General features: G+C 41.3%; 1 protein-coding gene across 1 annotated transcript in view; it reads right to left on the reverse strand.

Moving 5' to 3' along the window:
• Window positions 1-20,724, reverse strand: part of FGD5 (FYVE, RhoGEF and PH domain containing 5) — a 76,612-nt gene that overhangs the window by 50,220 nt on the left and 5,668 nt on the right. The window contains exon 2 of the mRNA XM_036391199.1: window positions 15,942-18,879. Coding sequence (XP_036247092.1) covers window positions 15,942-18,879 — 2,938 coding nt within the window. The remainder of the gene's footprint in view (window positions 1-15,941; window positions 18,880-20,724) is intronic.

The raw sequence follows: 20,724 nt of genomic DNA on the forward strand, positions 1-20,724 counted from the left end.
TTAGCATTATTCAATTTACCAATCATTTTAACATCAACTTTTGCTGCCATCCAGTTTTGATACTGCTCTTGGTACTGCAAGACGTAACTCATTATTCCAGCACTGGCAAAAAATGAGTACCAAGCTGTGTATATAAGCTGTAACACCCATCTATTCCTACCTGACTTTACTGAGTTTTCACATTCAAGGATCAGATTTGGTTTTTTGACCACAGTGTCACTCTAGGAGTTTATATACAGCTTATACACCACAGTGGCCCCGAGCTTTTTACATTTCTAGGGCAAGGTTCCTGTGTTCAACCAAGAGGGTGAGTCTTTTGTCTTGAGAAACAAAATCTGACATCGCCATGTTTTCTAGTAGACATGTTGGCCAGGCGGGTCAGTTTGTAACGTGGGCCTGGATGACTCAGTTTATATTATTTCTATACTTCTCATTTCCTCTGAAACACTAACTTCCTTTCACATCTCTGCTTCATCCCTTTAATCTTCTTTAATCTGCTTGGAGATCCCAGATGTGAACACAGCATCAAAGCCAATACTAGAGTAACAGAAGGCTGGGCAAAGATGAGCTAATTTAAGTGAGAGGACAATGATGAGACTCCCAAGGTCACTGACCAGATTCTTATTTCCTTTCAGAAAGGAAACTCCCTAGATATCTGCATTTATCTCTAAGCTGCAAACAGGGTTATGTGTCTCCCATGCAAGTGTGGTTGTCAGCTTTTCTGTTCTGCCTCCAGATTTTCCCTCATGCGCAGAGTCCAGGAGCTCATATTTCAGTCTAAAGAAGGGTATGAACAAGTGCAGCACTTAAGGAACCTCTGCTGTGTTCGTATTTGAAATGAACTAATAATTTGTCTCCATAAGGTACATACTGCCTAAAGGATGATCCCAACTAATAAAACTCAAGCGGTCAGCAAAGGATATCTTGCTTAATGTGTCCCAAAAACAGTGTTTGGGTGTGCTGATGTTTCAACCATTGTGACATCATTTGGCTAACAGGTATCTGTTCAGCATTCAGACACCCAGACTACCTGGATTACCTCCTTGCTGCCTCCCTGTGGTCTTTCACTCTCTCTTCCCAGTCAGTGTCAGGACAGAGAAAGAGAGAAGAGTTATTTTCTTTGCATCTGTTGCAAACTGCAAATTTGATGATGCAAATTAATTACCAGCAATATGCATGAAGGCCAAAGAGCCCCCAATATATTTTCTGAAAGTTTCTTATGGTTTCAAGTATTTGGCCAAAAATTTCACCACAAGACGAAGGAAGCAGTAGAAGAGGCTAGAAATCACGTCCCTGGTTCCATTCCTACCAGTATATTAAAGGTGCTTTTGTCAGTAACTATCAACACAGGACTCACCATATTCAATGTTTACACATAGTGGCGATAGGAAGAAAGTGAACTCTCTGGGTTTCTGAGGTAAGCACCAGCTTCTGCTCTGCCTGTTGCGGGGTAACAGAATGTCTTTTTGTCTAGGATGTTTCATCCATTCATTAGCGAAGCCATGTTTCTGGACTGCTAAAAGACAATCCTTTCAAATATTTGCGTAAGAGAGAATGGCTGCAGTGTTGAGTTCATTTAGACCTAGATCCACCAAAGCTCTGAAATGAACGACAGTTGTGACCCTAAATGTCTTTCTGTGTGTATTGGTGTTTGCATTGGCAATTATTTGACCTGAGTCACCAAAGCAATCTTATATGAACTACTTTGAAAGGTACAGTTATTCTTTCTCTGTAGAGTACATCCTCTACAAGTATATCTTCCCTGAAGCCAGCTGAGTGGTGATGAGCTTGACATATCAATTCAGATAACACATGCTAAATTTACAAATGACTACTAAATTGCTGCCATAACATTTCCATCCCTGTGCCCATTTAAACTCCTCTGCCACAGGAATCTTAGCTCATAACTAATTATAATGTATTGCATGCAAGACCAGAATCTCACCTGGACACAGCTGGGTTATGCAAAACCCACATATGTAAAATTTATGCCATCCAGTCAGAAGGAAAAATAATCAACACCTGCAAAGACCTCGGCCCTCCATTGTTTGGCCAAGAGGATTGAATGCCGCTTTTTTCTGCATGCAATATCCCTGTCCCTATCTCAAGTCCCAAGCCCAGTAGTTACCAGTTCAAACTCTCAGACAGTGACATTCTTATTGCAAAAAATTAAAATAGTATGAACTTAATGCAGTGATTGAGTAATTTGGGAGATGCAATGGGGTGCTGAAGTACCCTGTTTTATTAAAACTGATTATTTATTTCCCTGTATCAATTTGTAAATGATTGTTTTAATTCATTCTGCAAAATGAAGGCTCATTAATAAAGGAAAATGAAGTCCAAATGCATTTAAAGACAATAAAAGGAAATGCCTATTAGTGCAGCACATGTTTAGCTAGTCAGTTCCCTATGGCAGATCATCAGGCAAACGTTGTACCTGAAGTCTGAAAAGGTCAAGAAAGACATGATGCCTGCTAATAACATACACAGCCTGTCAAGGCAAGGTAACACAGGGATAATCACATTTCACACTTTGAGGCATAAGCTGTTTGTCTGGCAAGGCCAGAAAGGTGCTCTTTCTAATTCCACAAGCATTTCAATTTGAATAGTGCTCTTTCTTACATTGTTGTGTTACAGAATACAGGCGAGGGAAAGAGGATTTTTGATCAGGTGCATAAGGCTTTTGCTGTTTTCGAGACAACTTTAGGGACAAAACTCTCCCAGCTTCAACCACTGCTCCTGGAGATGGTCACAGAACAACAGTGCTGGTGCAGCTCTAGTTTTGGAAGGGAATGCAGGAAGCACAAAGGTGTTTGGGCTTCATCTTAAGGAATGTCCTCTGGCCCAGCCTGGGGCACTATCAGTAGAGAAGGGATAAGAGAAAGCCTGAGAGTGAGGTTTCACTAGCCATGTCCCAGATGTGCCAGGATGGATAGATTTGAGGCTTTTGCTTTGAGGCACCTGTAGCCAATCCACACTTCAGGCTCAGTGACGTACCCTGGGGTGCATCGCTGTCTGTGAGCACCATTACTCCCCCCAGTCCTGTGGTTTTAAAACACTAGGTAAAACAAAGCAGCAGTAAAAGCTGGACATGCCTGGAAAAAAAACAGTGTCCTTGGGCCTCAGACAAGTGGCATACCCCCTTCCTGCTCTCCCAGCCATGAGGGAGAGGCAGTGAGCTGTGGTGGCCTCAGCTTGTGCTCAGCCCAGCCCTTCGGCCCTTGTCCTGCATTTCCTGTAAACAGGGAACAGTTCCTCCCCAGAGATGACCTGGCAATGAACTAGCAAGGGCTGACGCTCAGCTGCACCACACCCAGCGTCCCACCGTGCCAGAAGGTACAATGGGGCAGCCAATAATACCTAATATATTATTAAAGCAGCTCTACCCTTTAGGGACTCCTTTCAACATATTAATCACATCACATGTCAGCCATCACAGAGCTTTTACTTTCAATTAATCATTAGCTTCACAGGCACCCCAGAGCTTTTATATCCAACAGCCCCAGCAGAGGTTTCTCTTAAGATTCTTTTTATGCTTCTATTTTCCTTCTTTCCCTTGCTAAATCATAGCCCTGTTGATCTCCATCACCCTACCATTCCCATCTGAGGTAACCTTTTGCTATGTTGGATCCTTGCAATGCGAAGGAGGTGAGCATAATGAAGACCTGAGTGCTTGACAGTGACAGAAGTATTGTGCAGTGAAACTTCTTCCTTCCCAGACCATGCACACCATATATCTGCGTTATGTTGAAATTCCATTCTGCATTTCTGTCAAGGGACAGAAGCTAACAAGGAACACATCCACCAATTATCAGGATAGGTTTCAAATGATTTGCTGAGTAATCCCTAGTCACAGTACAAATGGCCTCTGACTGTGAAACCACCCAACGCTTTTGCCGTATTCTCCTCTATAAAATGACTTCTCTCAGTGACAGTCTGACTTTGGATACAATGATGTAAAACTGGGGAGGGTTCATCCTGACTTCAGTGGACCCACTTTGTACTTGTGATCTTTGAGCAGCATAAGACCTTGTGATTTCACACAACCCTCTGTAAGATTTATTCCTCTCTATAAATCAGTGACAGAATAAGCCAACCACCTAGAACTTCATTAATAAAGGGAAGGAAAAAATATAAGTTACAAGTGACTTTCAGCTGGCCACCTGATAGTCATCTCAGAATATGAGAAGTACACCTCTCTGGGGAGACCACTGTCTGGGAAGCAAAGCTGAAACCACTGCTTTACTACAATTATTTGTTTTGATCTTTGGCGTGTTTCTCATCTTTGTGCTTTGGCAATCGGTTGTGTAAAGTGGGTAATCCCAAAGCAATGTCACGTTTAGAGCACAGGTTAGACCAAAGGCTTTGGACACTGTGGATCCCTGTCAGGGTCTAAACCAGAGCTACTTTGTCCATCTCCCTTGAGGCACAGTTTTACTTCTCTTCTTTCTGTTTACTGCAAACTAAAAGGGATTTCACTTTGTCCTTAAGAGAGAGGGACGGGTACCCCAGGATGATGCCCATGCTTAAGGCACAGAGTAGTGTTTTCATTCTTATGGCCAAACTGAGATGCAGAAATCTATCTGGAACTATTTAACAGTCATGCTTGCTAGTATTGCTGCTTTCTGCTGGTGGTGAGGGCTCTTGAGTTGTAGACTGTCAGTGGCTTTCAGGCAGCCAAGTTGATGATTTCTGCACAAAGGCACACACTGGAGAAGAACGGCAATAATGAAAGATTTAAGCAGTACTACTTTCCCAAAGAATTAGAATTCATAAAAACATTGCAGATGGACAATTCAGAAAAAGATCTGCATCAATCATCGTGTGGGAGTTTCGCAAATGGAGCCAAGCAGAACCAAGGCACACACAAACCTGGCCCTGGAGATGTTCTGTGTTGGTGGACAGTTCTGCTAGCTAACAAGCATAATAAACAGGTTTAAAATTTTATAGGTAAGAATCTGATCCAGATATGTTTCATACCTGCACAAGGAGCTTATTGACTATAGTGAACTACACAGAACTAGAATATCTTTACAAGTCCTCTTCCTTAGTGAATCTAGGTCCGTACACTACAGCAGTTGCTCTGTACTTTTGCACAAATAGTCCTGAAACTCAAGAGTACAACCAGGATTACATTGTTGCTTCTGGAATCTAGTCTGGATGAGATGTGATTAGGTGTCAGGCAAATGTGATCATCATAGCAGCAAATGGATGCAACTCATTATAATCCTTTCAGAATATCCAGTTTAACACAATTGTAAGTGATAATAGTTGTGAAAACTCAAAGGAGGATGCCAGCTTGGGAATTGTGTCAGTGAGACACAAACACAAAATTCAACTTGAATCAATCATCATTTGCTGCTGACAGACTTTTTAGTGACCTGTTTATTAAAAGAAATTTGAATTCTTAGCATCTGATTCCAAAAGACATAAGAACTGGCGGACAACAGAGGCGTTAGTTTTTGTGGTAGAGAACACTGCCTTTTTAAAAACCTTTTTTAGAGTTGTATTGGGAAAAGACTTAAGATTAGTATTCCTAGAGCCATTTAGACTACAGAGAAAATGATACTACCAATGCCGGTAATGACAGTTTTCAGGGTTTTTTCTTTCTTTTCAAAAAAGCATATTTTTTTCTAAATTTAGGAAAAGTAGAAGTAACATAGCACCAGTACTTTACAAAGTCTCAATCTGCTATGACAGACAAAATACTAATTTCTTACAAATAGTACCTTGTTTAGAAGTGAAGTTATGAACACCTTGTACAATAATGAGTCCTAATACAAGAATTATCTCTAAGCATTGTTATAGTATTGCTGAATTAAATTTCATTCATGCATAAGTAGAATAACAGTTGGTTACACACATAGCAGAATAAGGGCAGAACACGGAATTTCAAAACTGGTATTAGGAATGGGAGGACACCCTTGGTTTGTAATTGCCATTTCCAAAATGGAAATGACACTTGTAATGTATGGCTTTAAGAGATCCCTTTCAATGCAGTAACAACATCTGCCTCTCAGATCCAGCAGTAGAAGAGTGCCCAAGAGGGCAGAATGTAGAATGCAAAACTCTGATTACTGCAAAGTCTGAAGTGTTAGCTCAGTTCATACAGAACTTGACCAGGAGACCACTGTCTTTCTTTGCTGCAACATCTGAGGTGTAGGAATTTATTTCTGTACCTGAAAAGGTACATTGGGTACATCAGGTACATTTCTGTACCTGAAAAGGTACATTATTTCAGATGTTCTAGAAATGAAACAGGACTGTGTCCATTTTTGGGTCTTGTGACCAAAACCTGTAGGTATTCCCTTCTCCCTGTGGCTGGCATTTTAGGCATTGGGTTGTGAGAAACTCATAATCTAATTACCACTGCTGGCTGATTCAAAGTCATCACTCAAAGTGATCTGGAAAAGCAGACCTGTGAGAAGCAGAGACTAGGTTTTCTATATCTTAGGCTACAGCATATAGGAGCTCCTTTAAATTCTGTCAAAACAGATGTATGCTTCACATACAATTCTTTTGTGAATGTTTCCCTTTTGGAAAATGTTTCAGCTCATTCTAATTTCAGCTTCTAGCACAAATCATCAAGGCAGTCAAATCACAAATTGCTGTTCACATCCTCAGATGTACAAATGTACCCCACATGAGTATCTGGCATAGTGTCATTTATCATCCAGATTCCATTTCACTTTTCCAACTATGACACATTTACTAATGTCCTTCTGACTATGAGTCCTGGATCCTCTTGGAAAAAGATGATACATTTCACAAAATGAAACTGTTAACATGGCACATATCATAGATTGGTGATTAGGAATATGTTCCTGATTATTATTACTTTGTTTATTTTTTGGCAGTGTAATTTAGACACTAAAACTTGATACCAGAGTCTTTATGTTCTCTTTTCATTTTGTTGCCAGTTCATTATTCCATACTTTCCATGGAAAATACTCACAGTAAGTTCAACATAATGAACACCATTCTGCCCTGCAGGACTCTTAAGATGGAAGGCGAGTTGTTATTTCCCTGTGCTACCAGGATCAATTGCTTTATCAACACCATGCAGCCTGGGGACAAACCAGGGAAAAATGCAGTGAAGCTAGGATCAAGTGAACTCAGTTTTCTTGCATTTCAGAGATTCAGCCAGTTGTTAAAACAGTACTTCCAGAAGGAGAGAAACAGAGCTTAACTGCTAATCTGTAGGGCTGAAGCAAAGTGCTCTCCTCTGTCTTCTAAGAGGTTGGGTTCATTTCCCAGATTAAAATTAGAGTTTGCTGTACTTTTTGGCTGAGGTTTTTTTTAAATTGGAAAATCAGCTTTGGAATGATTAAAAATGACATAGATTTGTAATATTTGGCTGAGATGAATCCATTAAATACTTCTGGCCCCTCTCCCAAATAATTATGGAAAATTGAAACCATCTTAATTCTGCAATTCAAAAATATGGCTTAGTTCAGAATTTACTTCAGTATCTATTTGTTTTTTACTTGCAAATGAAGCAATCAGAAAAATGTCATGAACTACAGAATTCCTTTATTTTGTTGGGCTTTTTTCTCAGACTTTTCAATTAGGCATGCATATTTTATCTCTCTGTTAGCCACTGAAGCAATGTTTTTTCTTAAAACTGCAATCAAATGGCAAGACAAATTACTTGTCCAGACAACTTAATATATGTCACTCTCACTGAGTCCCTTTGCCCTGGATGTATTCACTGTGATGTAGTTTTATCTCACTGCCAGTGTCTGGATTTTTTATGGCTAGCAATGTGAAAGTAGAAAGAGTGAAGGAAAGATTTTGAGGTGCCCAGTTTTACCTCACATACTGCCCTTTTCTACTTAAGGACCAGAAGATTTGACTTCAAAGTTGTGTTGTACTGTATGCAGTCCATTACTTCTGTAGACATGTGTGTTAAGGAAGAATCTTTTCTGAGTTCTTCTAGCCAACTCTCAGAACTAAGAATGCAGACTGAGACCTGAAATGTAAGAGGATAAGAAATTCTCATCAGAAACACCAAACTAGCTATCCTTGATGAGGTCCACCTGCCCTGAGGGCCTATCAGGGGGATGCAGTGGGTTAATATCCAAGTTTAGTGAACATATTCAAGGCATAAGGACAAACTACCAAGAGACTGAAGAGGTACTTAATTTGGGACAGCTGAGAATAGCTGGATGGAGACTGTGCAGCAGACATAGGCAACTATCTCTTGTCTCAGTTCATCAGCACCTAGCTGTATTTCTTTTGAGAAAAAGAAGTTTGAGTATCCCTGTGATACTGATAAAGCTGGGGCAGCATGAGTCAGAGCACCAAAAGGTGCTCACTAACAATAGGTCTAAATCTGTTTGCTCTAGGCTTTTAATGGATAGCATGTAATTAATCCAGCCAATTACTCAAGTGAAAGGATCCTTTTATAAGCTCTTTAAGAGGGTTCTTGGCAAAACAAACAGCATCTCTTAAACATGTTCTTCCATCCATTAACTCTAATTGGTCGATTAAAATAAAATTAATTGTTGTGTGCCACGGAACACCAAATTTTTAGAGGGAGTTTTAAAATTAACCCCTCTTTGGGTCCTGTAAAAGAAGAATTCTTGAAGAATAATTAGAAACGTGTTGTGCACTATAAATAACTTTGCTGGGTGGCAAAACAAAACATAAAATACTAGACTGGATTTGCATTTAAAATGCAATAGCATTCTGTTGCTTTTGCTGCAAATCTAATCTAGAGATATACCCCATGTCATGGAGCAGTGGATTCTGGAAAGGCTACAGCATCCTAATGTGCAATCTCTCCTTCAATCAGTCTTCTCAGTGAGGCTCCTAGTAGGGGTGGGAGAGGAGAAAGCTAGGCACAGAACAAGGCATGCAATAACATGCCATGTTATTGACAGTAAAAGGTCTGACCATTACAAACATTTCATCACCCTGTCTGCAGCACATGCTTTCTTTCTGCATGGTGCTAGCATTGCTTAAATCACACCAATATCACTTCTGGCTCCATAATCATCATCCAGGACAATTCTGCACAGCAGACTCTCTCCTCTTGTCTAATCCCACTGAAATGTATTTCTGGTTCATTTAATGAAAACAGTGAAGACAGAGAAGTCAACCCAGGCATAAAAGCCCTCAGGACATGAAGAGGGCGATGTGTACACATTCCTTCTTTTCTGCACTGTGATTTGATAATTAAAATAGCCATCACAATGGAGTCCATCTACTAATAAAGCCAACATCTGCTGAGGTTTTTGGACTATTTCCTGGGAGGTATATGAGACTGTGATTTCTCATCAACAAAGCCAGGGTGAGATCTAGCGCATCGTGTCTGAGTACTGGCAGTTCTCCAAGGCTGTGCTATGTATGCAGGATGGTGATATGCAATGCGAAGCTGTGCTGGGGAGCACACTGGCTTTCTCATGACCTATGCTGTCCCTACACATCTGCATCCCCAACATGAACCAAGACAAACAGCTCCACAGATATGAGGAAACAGGAGAGCAATCACGGAATTGCTGGAAAATTGATACCTGCTTGTAGGCAATGTATTAAAATCTTTCATTCTTTGGTATTAATATGACATTACTGATACTGTCTAGAGACACTTCTCAGAGGTGCTTCTTAGAAAAACTCTGCCATCCAAGAGCACTTAATATTTTCTGTCTCTAATGCCTGACAGCGCAAGGTGAAGCATGCCCCATTGCCCAGCAGCAATGGGTTATCTCCAGCAGACTGTTCCCTGTCTATGAGCAGCTTGAAGTTCTGCATTAACCACTGTCACTTTCAAATTCCCTGCTGCAATTCAGACAATGCTCAGGTAAACAGAAATAAAAACGTGACTCATGTCAGAGCTGGCTGCGGCTGTTGTCAAGATTTTCAATAGGTTGTGCATGGCCTGAAGTCAAGTATAGTACTGGGATCCCTTATTCTGCAATGAACTTACAAAGCTCTCTTTCAGGTTTATGCTGCAAAATTCAAGAAGTGGTGAAAGCTCATGAGATTTTATTTTTTATCCCATTCACCAGATGACAAGTGGCAATGTCTCTTTTCCTTGTCTCTAGGCTCAGACCCTGATCCTTCTTCCCTCTGTGACAGCATTTTTATGGGACTTTCCCCATCTACAAGATCTAGAGCGCAGCATGTTTCATACTGACATTTAAAAAAAACAAACCAAAAAACTATGTAGAGATTTTTATGAGCAATTTTTTAAAAAATTATGTTTCTTTTAAAAACCTCTCACAATGCTCATGATCACTTTGGTTCTCTTCAGCTAAATGATTGTCAGCAAAATTCCTTACAATTGACCTGTACAGGTCTTTAAAGGAGCTAAGCCCCATTAGTAGACCTCTACCGCCTTAATAAACATTAATATATCACCAGCCCTGAGAAATGCTAGACCTACAAAACCAAAATTCTGTCTCTTGTAAAACTTCTCATCAATGCTATGCTTGCATATTAGCTTAGTGTAGTCACAGAGCAGGGGTTTAACAAGTAGAGAACTAGGAACTGAGTGGAATCAGCAGCTAGAATTTGTTTTCTTGTGAAAGCAAGAAAAAGAAAGGATGAGAAAATCTTTCCCAAATCAACTATCCAAAATCTACGCTGATTCTGTAGCTCAAAGCCTGCTTTGTGGAGATTTGCCTCCAGTATAGATATAGCTTGCTTCTATTACAAATGCAGGGTAATGTCAGCAACATTGTTATTATCATACATAGCAGTGAGCCAATAGACAGCTTGAACTGCGTTGAACATGTGTTATCTTGTTTGGATATCCTCTGTACTGAGCAGCTCTAGCTAGGACAAGCAGAAAAAACAAAGCATGAGTTGATTTTATCTTCTTGACAAAATTCTCCTTGAGTTTTACCATAAACAGGAAAGTATGGTAACTGAACTGCTCATTGGGATGAGAAGTCTTGATATGGTTGGCATATGGGCAGATGTTGTACAGGTCAAAACCAGCTAACAAACTGTGTGTCTTTTTTCTGCCCATGTTTTCTATAAAATGTCAGAAACATCTGGAAATTTGGTGTTGCTTCTCCTTTCACAGCTATTCCTTGTATATGAGGTTATTTTGATTATCTAGAAGCAACTAGAATGCTTCCCACTCATTTGCTCTTTGTTGGGACAGAAACAAGTGTAGCCTAATGGTTTTCTTTGGGCCAGAGTTCACCTGAATTAACTGTCATAGGAAAAGGGTAGGTTGCATCTGTATAAAAAACAATCAGGTGCTTTAGCTGTACCTATTGCTTCAGTTGCACCTTTTATCCAAGGAGTGAAAGGCTCCAGGAGTTTCTAGTGGCCATCCTCCGTGCCCATCTGATGCAACAGGAGTTCAGGAAAGATGGGTGAGTTTCAAAACAGAGATCTTGAGGGCACAGGAACAGACTGTCCCTCTGTGCTGAAAGATGATTCAATGAGTTAAATGCCCAGCTTGGATGAGCAAGGAGGTTTTGAAGGAACTTAAGAATAAAAGGAGGATGTATCATCTTTGGAAGGAGGGTCAGGTCTCTCAGGAAGTATATAAGGGGGCTGCTGGAGCATGTAGGAAAAAAATTAGGGAGGCCAAAGCTTGGTTTGAATTTAAAATGGCGACTTCTATAAAGGATAATAAAAAATGTTTCTACAAATATATTAATGGTAAAAGGAAGGGTAAGACCAACCTTTGTTCTTTACTGGATGAGGGAGGGAACTTAGTAACTGCAGATGAGGAGAAGGCAGAAGTACTTTTCGCCTTCTTTGTCTCATTCTTTAGTGGGAAGATGGCTTGTTCCCAGGACAACTGTCCTCTTGGGTTGGTTCAGGGTGCCAGGGAACAGAACGGTCCCCCCATTATCCAAGAGGATGCAGTCAGAGAACTGCTGAGCCACTTGGATGTTCATAAATCTATGGGACCAGATGGGATTCATCCCAGGGTGATGAGAGAGCTGGCAGGTGAGCTTGCAAAGCCACTCTCCATCATTTACCAACAGTATTGGCTCACTGGCAAGGTTCCAGATGACTGGAAGCTGCCCAATGTGACGCCCATTTACAACAAGGGTGGGAAGGAGGATCCTAGTAATTATAGACTGGTCAGCCTGACTTCAGTATCTGGCAAAATAATGGAGCAATTTATACTGACTATCATCATGCAGCATCTACAGGATGGCCAGGGTATCAGACCCAGCCAGGAGGGGTTTAGGAGGGCTAGGTCGTGTTTGACCAACCTGGTCTCCTTTTATGACCAGGTGACCGCCCTGGTGGATGAGGGAAAGGCTGTGGATGTTGTCTATTTGGACTCCAGCAAGGCCTTTGGCACTGTCTCCCACAGCACACTCCTGGAAAAGCTGCAGCCCACAGCTGGGATGGGAGCACTCTTTGCTGGGTTAGGAACTGGCTGGATGGCCAGGCCAGAGAGTGGTGGTGAGTGGTGCTGCATCCAGCTGGCAGCCAGGCACCAGCGGTGTCCTTCAGAGGTCTGTGCTGGGGCCAGTTCTGTTCAATATTTTTATTGATGACATGGATGAGGGGATTGAGTCTTTCTTTAGTAAATTTGCAGATGACACAAAACTGGGAGCATGTGTCGATCTGTTGGAAGATAGGATGGCTCTGCAGAGAGACCTGGACGGTTGGATAGATGGGCAGAGACTAACAACATGAAGTTTAGTAAGTCCATGTGCCAAGTCCTGCATTTTGGCCACAATAACCCCCTGCAGCGTTATAGGCTGGGGACGGTGTGGCTGGACAGTGCTCAGGCAGAAAGGGAGCTGGGGGTACTGGTCGACAGCCAACAGAACACGAGCCAGCAGTGTGCCCTGGTGGTGAAGAAGGCCAACGGCTCCTGGCTTGTATCAGGAATAGTGTGGCCAGCAGGAGCAGGGATGTCATCCTTCCCCTGTACTCAGCACTGGTGAGGCCAAACCTTGAGTGCTGTGCCCAGTTCTGGCCCCTCAGTTTAGGAAGGATGTTGAGATGCTTGAGTGCATCCAGAGGAGGGCAACAAGGCTGGTGAGGGGCTTGGAACACAAACACTGTGAGGAATGGCTGAGGGAGCTGGGGTTGTTTAGCCTGGAGAAAAGGAGACTCAGAGGCGACCTTATCACTCTCTACAACTTCCTGAAGGGTAGTTGTAGTCAGGTGGGGGTCAGAGTCTTTCTCCAGGCAGCAACTGACAGAACGAGAGGTGACAGTCTCAAGCTGCATCAAGGGAAATTTAGGCTGGATATTAGGAAAAGGTTTTTACAGAAAGGGTGATAAAGTACTGGAATGGTCTGCCCGGGGAGGTTGTGAAGTCACCATCCCTGGATGTGTTTAAAAAAAGACTGCATGTGGCACTGGGTGCCATGGTTTAGCTGAGGTGTCAGGGAATGGGTTGGACTCAATGATCATGAAGGTCTCTTCCAACCCAGTGATTCTGTGATTCTGTAATACTACAACTGTGTTTCTCAGAGCTGATTAAAATCTTGGTATTGCTGTTAGGATTCTCCTGATGACTGCATAGCAGCACACTTCAAATGTCTGTCCTTTTAAGCAAGAAACTTAAACAGTGAATCTTCTCATCAGAGAGTTTCTGTGAAGTCCCCTCTTGGCCTGCTGTTCCCCAGTCATACACAGTAGGGAAGGTTCCTGGCTTCTAATAATCTTTTATAACACTCATGTTCTGTTCTCTGAAGTGTGATAGAAGAATTGAACTTTGTTATTCATCAAAAATGTAGCAATTCCATAAGGTAAACCAGATGTTAAACCAGATGTTTAACACAAGTGCTCTACAGGTGAATGCACAAAAAAGAAGTTCATTGTCTCAAAAAACATGTATTGCAAGGGTTTAATCCAACACACTTGTACTCTCAAACAGTTGAAATAAGCCTCTGGATATGAGCAAGCTGCAGTTCAAAGAAATTTTTTATGCCATTTTGGTAGAGGTATGTTTGATAGATATTCTTACTAGAAATCTTAAATCCATGGCAAGGCATTTTAGGCCAAACTACTTTAGCAGCAAATAAAACATCCATGTCCATACATCATGTATGCATGTATAAATAGGTGCCCCTGCTTGTACAATTTGCTTTGCTTTACAATTAGGCCATACACTGTTTCTTCAAGTCTGTTATGCCACTGCATGTGTATGTACATGGGATGTGTATTTACATTTCATCAAAGCTTTTCAGGCATGTCTTTGTCCAAAACATGCTGACAAAATATAGCAAATAATAGCTATCTCAGCAGTAATTATGTATGCCTGGTGCTCTTCCCCTCCACCCTGGTTATCTTGATAAAGAAGCTGTACAGGAGCCTAGCCTTCATTTCACCCCCAGTGGCAAAAACTACATGCACAACAAGCAGCAGGCTGAAGATTATGTTCATGCCTTGACCTCGAGACTTCCTGAACCAGTTTGGATTGGCTCTCCCTTTGAAACTAAAGGCTTTCACAGGAAGTTCATAAATGGGCCCAAGTCACAGCAATTGACGTAGTCCTAATATTTTTAACTTGGTTCTTCAAGAGCTACCTACAACGAGTGCTGTTTCATGGATCCAAAGAGCTGTCCGGCTTTTTCAAAAGCGAGTGTCAGTGTGCTGGGCAAAATGCAAACCACTGAAAGCAAGTGAGTAATGTAGCTTTTGCTGTTCTGCAGATGTGGTGGTGTGTGCTGTGAAGCTGCATTGCACTCCACCATGTCCCTGTGTCAGCATCACGGGAGCTCCCAATACTGCTGGCAGCCACTGTCTCCAAAGAGCTAAACCACAGACCTGTGTTCCACACCCCTCAGCTTCAGGTGCATTTGGATCCACTGCTTAAGCCTTAATGCAATCTCTTTTCCCATGTCTCACTCACTACCCCACATCATTTGTGTCTTAGAAATGGTTTGCAAGACTCATTCAGAGGTGTTACAGAAAAGTTATTTTACTCCCTAAATCCAAAGTACCCTAAGAGGGGTTTGTGAAATGCCCATGGTTTGTTCTATCCACAATGACAAGAGAGACGAGCAGAAAAAATAAATGTTGCAAAGAAACACGAATATTAAATCTTTGAGAGAATGATGGATGCAAATGGGCATGAAAACCTTATTTCTAAGATTTTTATCTTTTTCATGCAGCTCTAACAAAATGCAACTGCATTAAAGAGATTCCTTTTCGTTCATTTGCTTTGCACCTTGTTATCTCATTACCTGTTAAACACAAACTTAATAGAAAACACTCTTCTTATTTACATCTCTGCATTCCACTGATTGTGTGCTATAATTTGACAGCAAGTTCAAATTCAAAGGTGTTGAATGCATTGCTCCTACATTCCTTTGAAAAAGACATTTTCATGTTTGCAAATAACCTGATGGAATGGGGTGAAAGGTTGTTATTAATGTTAGCAGTGCATATGATTTCAGAAGTATTTAATTCATTTATAATTTAGCAGCTCTGTCCAAGGGCCATGACAGTCCTTAAAGCAACTTCTAAAATTCAATGTCCAGTCTGATTAGTTCATGATTTGGGATTTTCTGGTCTATATTTAACTGATGGACTTTGAAACATAAATTCTGTATATATTATTGTTTTGAGAAATTTACAGGAATTAAAAAAAGAAGCAGGGCCCCTTCCAGCATATAGGCTCTCTTTTCATTCAGTCAAGAAGTGAGAAACCTTTCTTACTGAAGAACAAAGCAAACTCTCCCCATTTCCCCTGCCAGCCACAAAAATTAGATCCACTGGATAAACCAAATATTTTTGAATATTCTTTGGTTTCTGCCTGCAAATCATAGGATCCAGACCCACTATTCATTTACAAAGTAAGGCATTAATTTGATGTCTTTTATTTTTTTCACTGATAAAGGCTTATCTTGTATTCTTCCAATCTTTCTTGTAAGCATTTCCCGAGAGGGGTGTAAGTCAGCCAACATGGACAATCTGCCTAGAATACCTAGGAGGGAAGGCCTTGCTTGTTTGGCCAAGGCTAGCAGGTCTTACATAATAATTTATTACAGTACCTTTCTGTTTCCTGGTCTGTGGTTTGCTGCTTGTTTTCAAAGCCAGTGAAGCTGCTCATATCCACATAGCCATCATTCTCATTAGCAGCAGATAATGCCCTGCTGGGATCTTCAAAAAACTCGGTAAAGGTTCCTGTTCTGGTGGATCTCCGAGGAGGAATTTGTATGTTTTCATAGTCAGAACTCATAGCAGGAATGTTCTCATAGTCAGATGTGTCAGCATTGGGAAAAGAAATAGACCTAGGTTTCGTTAATGGCAGTGGCATGAAAGGAGGTCTGGACCGGTCCTCAAAGGACTCCACCCTTGACACACTCCTGCTGAAGGACTTGAGCGTTCCTTTTCTTTTACCATCCTTATAGAAAAGAACAGCTGAGGGAGACTCAGATGCACGGAGCTTACCCACATGCGATTTTAGTTGAGGTGAGCTACTTAGGCTCCTTCCTTCCAGCTCCATCAGCCTAGGAGGCCCATGATAGCTGGACTCTGATGAGGACCTTGAAGAAGAAACATTAACATCTACGTGAACTTTATTCTCACTTTTCTTCTTGAACTTTAGAGTAAGAAACCTCTTAAAAGAAGACTTCTTTTTCTTGGAATACTTAGGTGAGTCATTCTCTATCAAAAGGGAAGGTGAACTTTTAGTGATTGGCTTTTTGGTGATGTAGGCAAGTTCAAACGGAGGTGGTATATCAACAACTGAGGATGGAGTAGATATGCCACATGATGAGAGATGATTTTGCTGGGAAAAACTACCTGAGGAACCATTGACACAAGGCAAGGACAAGTTATCTTCTGTCCTTTTTATTCTAACACCATCCAGTACACAGACATCACTTTCTCTGTAAACAGAGATAGGTATCTCTCTCCCTTCAACAGAATAAGATCGAGGATATAAAAGAAAGCGTCTTGACTTGGTTGGTAAAGCCCTGTTGGCTTCCACTGGTTTTCCTTCCAATGAAACGGAATTATTGCTCAAGTCTTCTGTCCCACAGCCATTTCGGGAAGAGGGCAAATCAGTTTCAGGTCCAGTTTCTTCTGGAACAGTTTCTGGGACATAGCCTGGCATTCTCCCAGAGAGAGATCGTGTTCTAGTGACAATACTTTTACAATCAATGGGCAGCAAGTTGTTTTCACCATCCATGCCTAATTCACCCTTTTTACTGTGATCAGCTCCTAAATCAGTCTGCACATCATGGACAATTTCATTTTCTTCAGGAAGCACATAAGGATCATCTAGGGAATCACTGCTAGTTTCTCTTTCCTCCAATTCATCAGTCACAATGACCACTTCAGGGACTGCTAGATTTTCATGCAAAACACGTTTGGTCCCACATTCTACATTAATTTTGCCATGCTTACAGATTTCTAAGTTGTCCTCAAGTGGGACCTCTTCAGGCGAACTTGGGACACTTTTGCTGAGGCTGTTTGCTTCCACCTCATTGTCTTTGAGTTGCAACTCCTCTGACTTAGAGGCTTCCACAGTATTTTCATTATCCTCTTCAACAGTTACAGCTTCTACCTCTGGCTCCATCCCTGGCCTACAAGGTAGACTATCAGAAATCATGCCATCTTCATGCAGAGAGGCTTCTTCTGTTTGAAGATTCTCAATTGAATGTTCCACAGGTATTTCCTCGTGACATTCATTCTCACAAGGTGCAATCTGACACCCGTCATCCATATTCTCTGCATTCACAGTTTCTTCTTCCTCTTTCCCAGAGACTTTGCTTGCTTCACAGGCTACCTCTGATGTCTTCTCACTTTTCCTCTCAGCGATCTGGCAGCCATCACTGGCATTTCCTGTGTTTGTATTATTGTGCTCATTTGGGTCTACTTCCTCCTCTTCAGCTGCTGCTTGATGGGTGAACTCTGCTAAACTGTTTTTGGCACCGCGTTCATCTCCACACAGTTCTAAGTCAGGACCTGTTTCTTCACTGGCATCCTCAGGCAGCATGTCAGGGTTTGCACAGTCATCATTTTCTAAGTCCCATTCCATGTTCAAATCAAGCTCTGCATGCACACTGCAGTCATCATTTTGTGCTAGACACCCATCTGCCATTTCTAAAATCTCAGGCAGTTCCTCCTCTTGCCCTACATTCTCACAAGCTGGGATTGATTCATCTGCAGGCAGTGGCATTGCAATGGTATCTCTACAAGTATCATCCATTACTTTCTCATCTGTATTCAAAATGTTATCACTGTCAGTCTCACAATCACTACTGTTCTTGACCAGTTCCAGGTTGTAAGAAGTTTCTTGCCTGTTTTTGGTTTCAGTACAATCACCTACAAAATCCTCAACTTCATCTACATTCCTGGTAGCATTGTTATCCCTGTCTGGGGCATCTAATGGCTCCTCACAAAGTGCTTTGGACTGGTCACAGTCTCTGGATGACTCCTCAGAGTCTGGTTCCCTTGGTTCAGCAGTATCTGAAGAGTTACAGAGCTCATCTCCGAAGACTTCTTGATTACTGGTATTCACATCACTAGCAATGTTATCCTCTTCCTTCTCTACCTTTTCTGGAGTTTCTGAGACTTCATTTTCCACAGAGGAATCTAAGTTTTGATCATGCTCATGCTCCAAATCATTAGAGTCTTTGCTGGGCAGCTGAGCTTCAGGAAATACAATGTATTCATTATCTGCCTCAGATCCTAGGCAATCAGCATTGCATTGGTTTCCTTCACACAGTTCTCCACCAAGACACAGCAGTTTCCCATTTGCACATTTATTTAAATTATTGTTGTTAGAAACACTGGATTTGCCCTCAGTGTCAGCTGAGAATTTTGGCTTGGGAGCAATAGGTGGTTTGGGACCCCTAGACAGAGAGTTCGGGTGATGAAGAATATCAGCTCTTGGCAGTGAAGGAGAAAATTTGGAGACAGGTGCTGGAGAAAGATGACCAATAATCTTTGGTTTTGGTGCTAATGGTGGTTTTGAGATTTCTGGAGAAAAGAGACAAAAGTCATGTCAGTCATCTTGGTTTCTTATTAAAGTCAGCAGAATATATCCTGCAATACACTTTATCGGTGACTTGTAATGCCGAAGCAGTCCAGCCAACAAAAAGCTGAAAAGCGAACTGAAGGAGCAAAGCATATGGATTGTCCCTCCATGCGACACTGTAGCTAGTCCAGTGAGCATAGTTTAAGGTCACATCTGAACTGAACTAGATGCAGCCCTAACACTTGGGGAAAGATGTACAGCTGCAGAGCCAAGGATGTATTACACTTCAACCCAAAACACGAAGACAGTTACTGGTTTAACTCAAGTTATGTTTTCAGTGTACAGCTTCTTCAGCCCTTTAGTCAGAAGATCCTCCATTCCTCCTGTAAATGCCAGGATCCCTTGCAGGTACAAACTTCTCTAAACATCAAAATGTACTTTAAATGTATTTATGTAAATACATTTATTGTTATGTATTTCACATAAGGCCAGCCTCGTACTTCTACTGGTAGTGCTGACACATATGTAGGGGAAATCAAGCAGAATGGCAAGAAACTAGATTGAAGCTATGTGAATTAAATTGTATCTATATCACCATTTTACTCAGTAGCTTGCCTGCCACAGTCATTTCCAGCTGTCTTGATCCTGAAATTATTATTCTTCAAAAACTAAATGAAATGCTGAAAGACTGCATAAGTAGGCAGCAATAGGGATCCTCCCTGGTGCAATTTTTTATGAGATAAAATATGTAGTGTGAAGAAGCCAGCATAACAAATGGTTCCAGATGGTAAGAAGTAGGGAGAAGTGGTTTCCTCCTATTGCTGTTTCCTAGCCATCAATAGATAATTACATAGTTAAGCAATCAGAAATCTCTAATTATAATTTTAATTTACACATTCTGGTGGAAAAAGGAGAGCTCTCCATTGTAAAGAAAAGCATAGGACAAACTATTTCATCATTACAAAGATAGAAACACTTCTTCATGGATAATCTTCATGCACAACACACAAGAAATAACAGAACAGCATCTCAAAAGACAAAAACTGGGACTCTGTTCCTATGTGAAATCTTATCCAAAATCATGGTATGAGCTTCAGAAAGTGTAGCTACTGTACTGTTGTATTTAGAGCATTTTGAAATGCAGACTTTAGATACGTAGAAGTGCAGACAGTTAGAACTGAGCTGTGCACTGTACTGAGAATAAAAGAATATTGAATGCAAACTGCTTGAAAAAGATTCTCTGATTGTCCCAATATTTGGTGGCATAGTACTTTTCTTATCGTTATCCTAGTATAATTGGAGTAATTTGTACTGAAATAATACTGGCCCATTTGTTTGGTTGTACTCTGGGAGATATAAAAGGCTGTTTCTTCTGATCTTCTTAACCTTCCTGAAATTTCTGATACACAGAAAGAAGCTGACAATTTGGCATTCTGATGTAATCAGAAAACAGTCTTTCTAGAGTTATGAGACACCAGAGAGATTTTCTCTAAGTTTAAAAACTGAATCAGTGATCTCAGCCCAGAAGGAATGAAAAATCTGTTATAAGCAGGTGCCTTATTGCATATACCGCTTAAGGATTATTCTGTATATGGAGTTTTATCCTATCCAGCTGCATGTGGGAGACTTAACTCATGAAAAAGGAGGGAGAGAGAACTGTGTATTCACCAGTCTGCAGTTCCTGTGGTGTTTCACAGTATCCACTGCTGGTTTAGGCTGCTGGGTGTCTGTCTAATCACAAAATGGGTAACTCGTTTTTCCCCGCCCATTAAATCAGAAGCTTTACATGCTGAATACTCCACCTTTGCTGAAGTTACATTGCTTCTTTTGCAGGCAGCAGTTGAAGG

The sequence above is a fragment of the Molothrus ater genome, chromosome 11 (assembly GCF_012460135.2).
Source record: "Molothrus ater isolate BHLD 08-10-18 breed brown headed cowbird chromosome 11, BPBGC_Mater_1.1, whole genome shotgun sequence".
NCBI lineage: Eukaryota > Metazoa > Chordata > Aves > Passeriformes > Icteridae > Molothrus > Molothrus ater.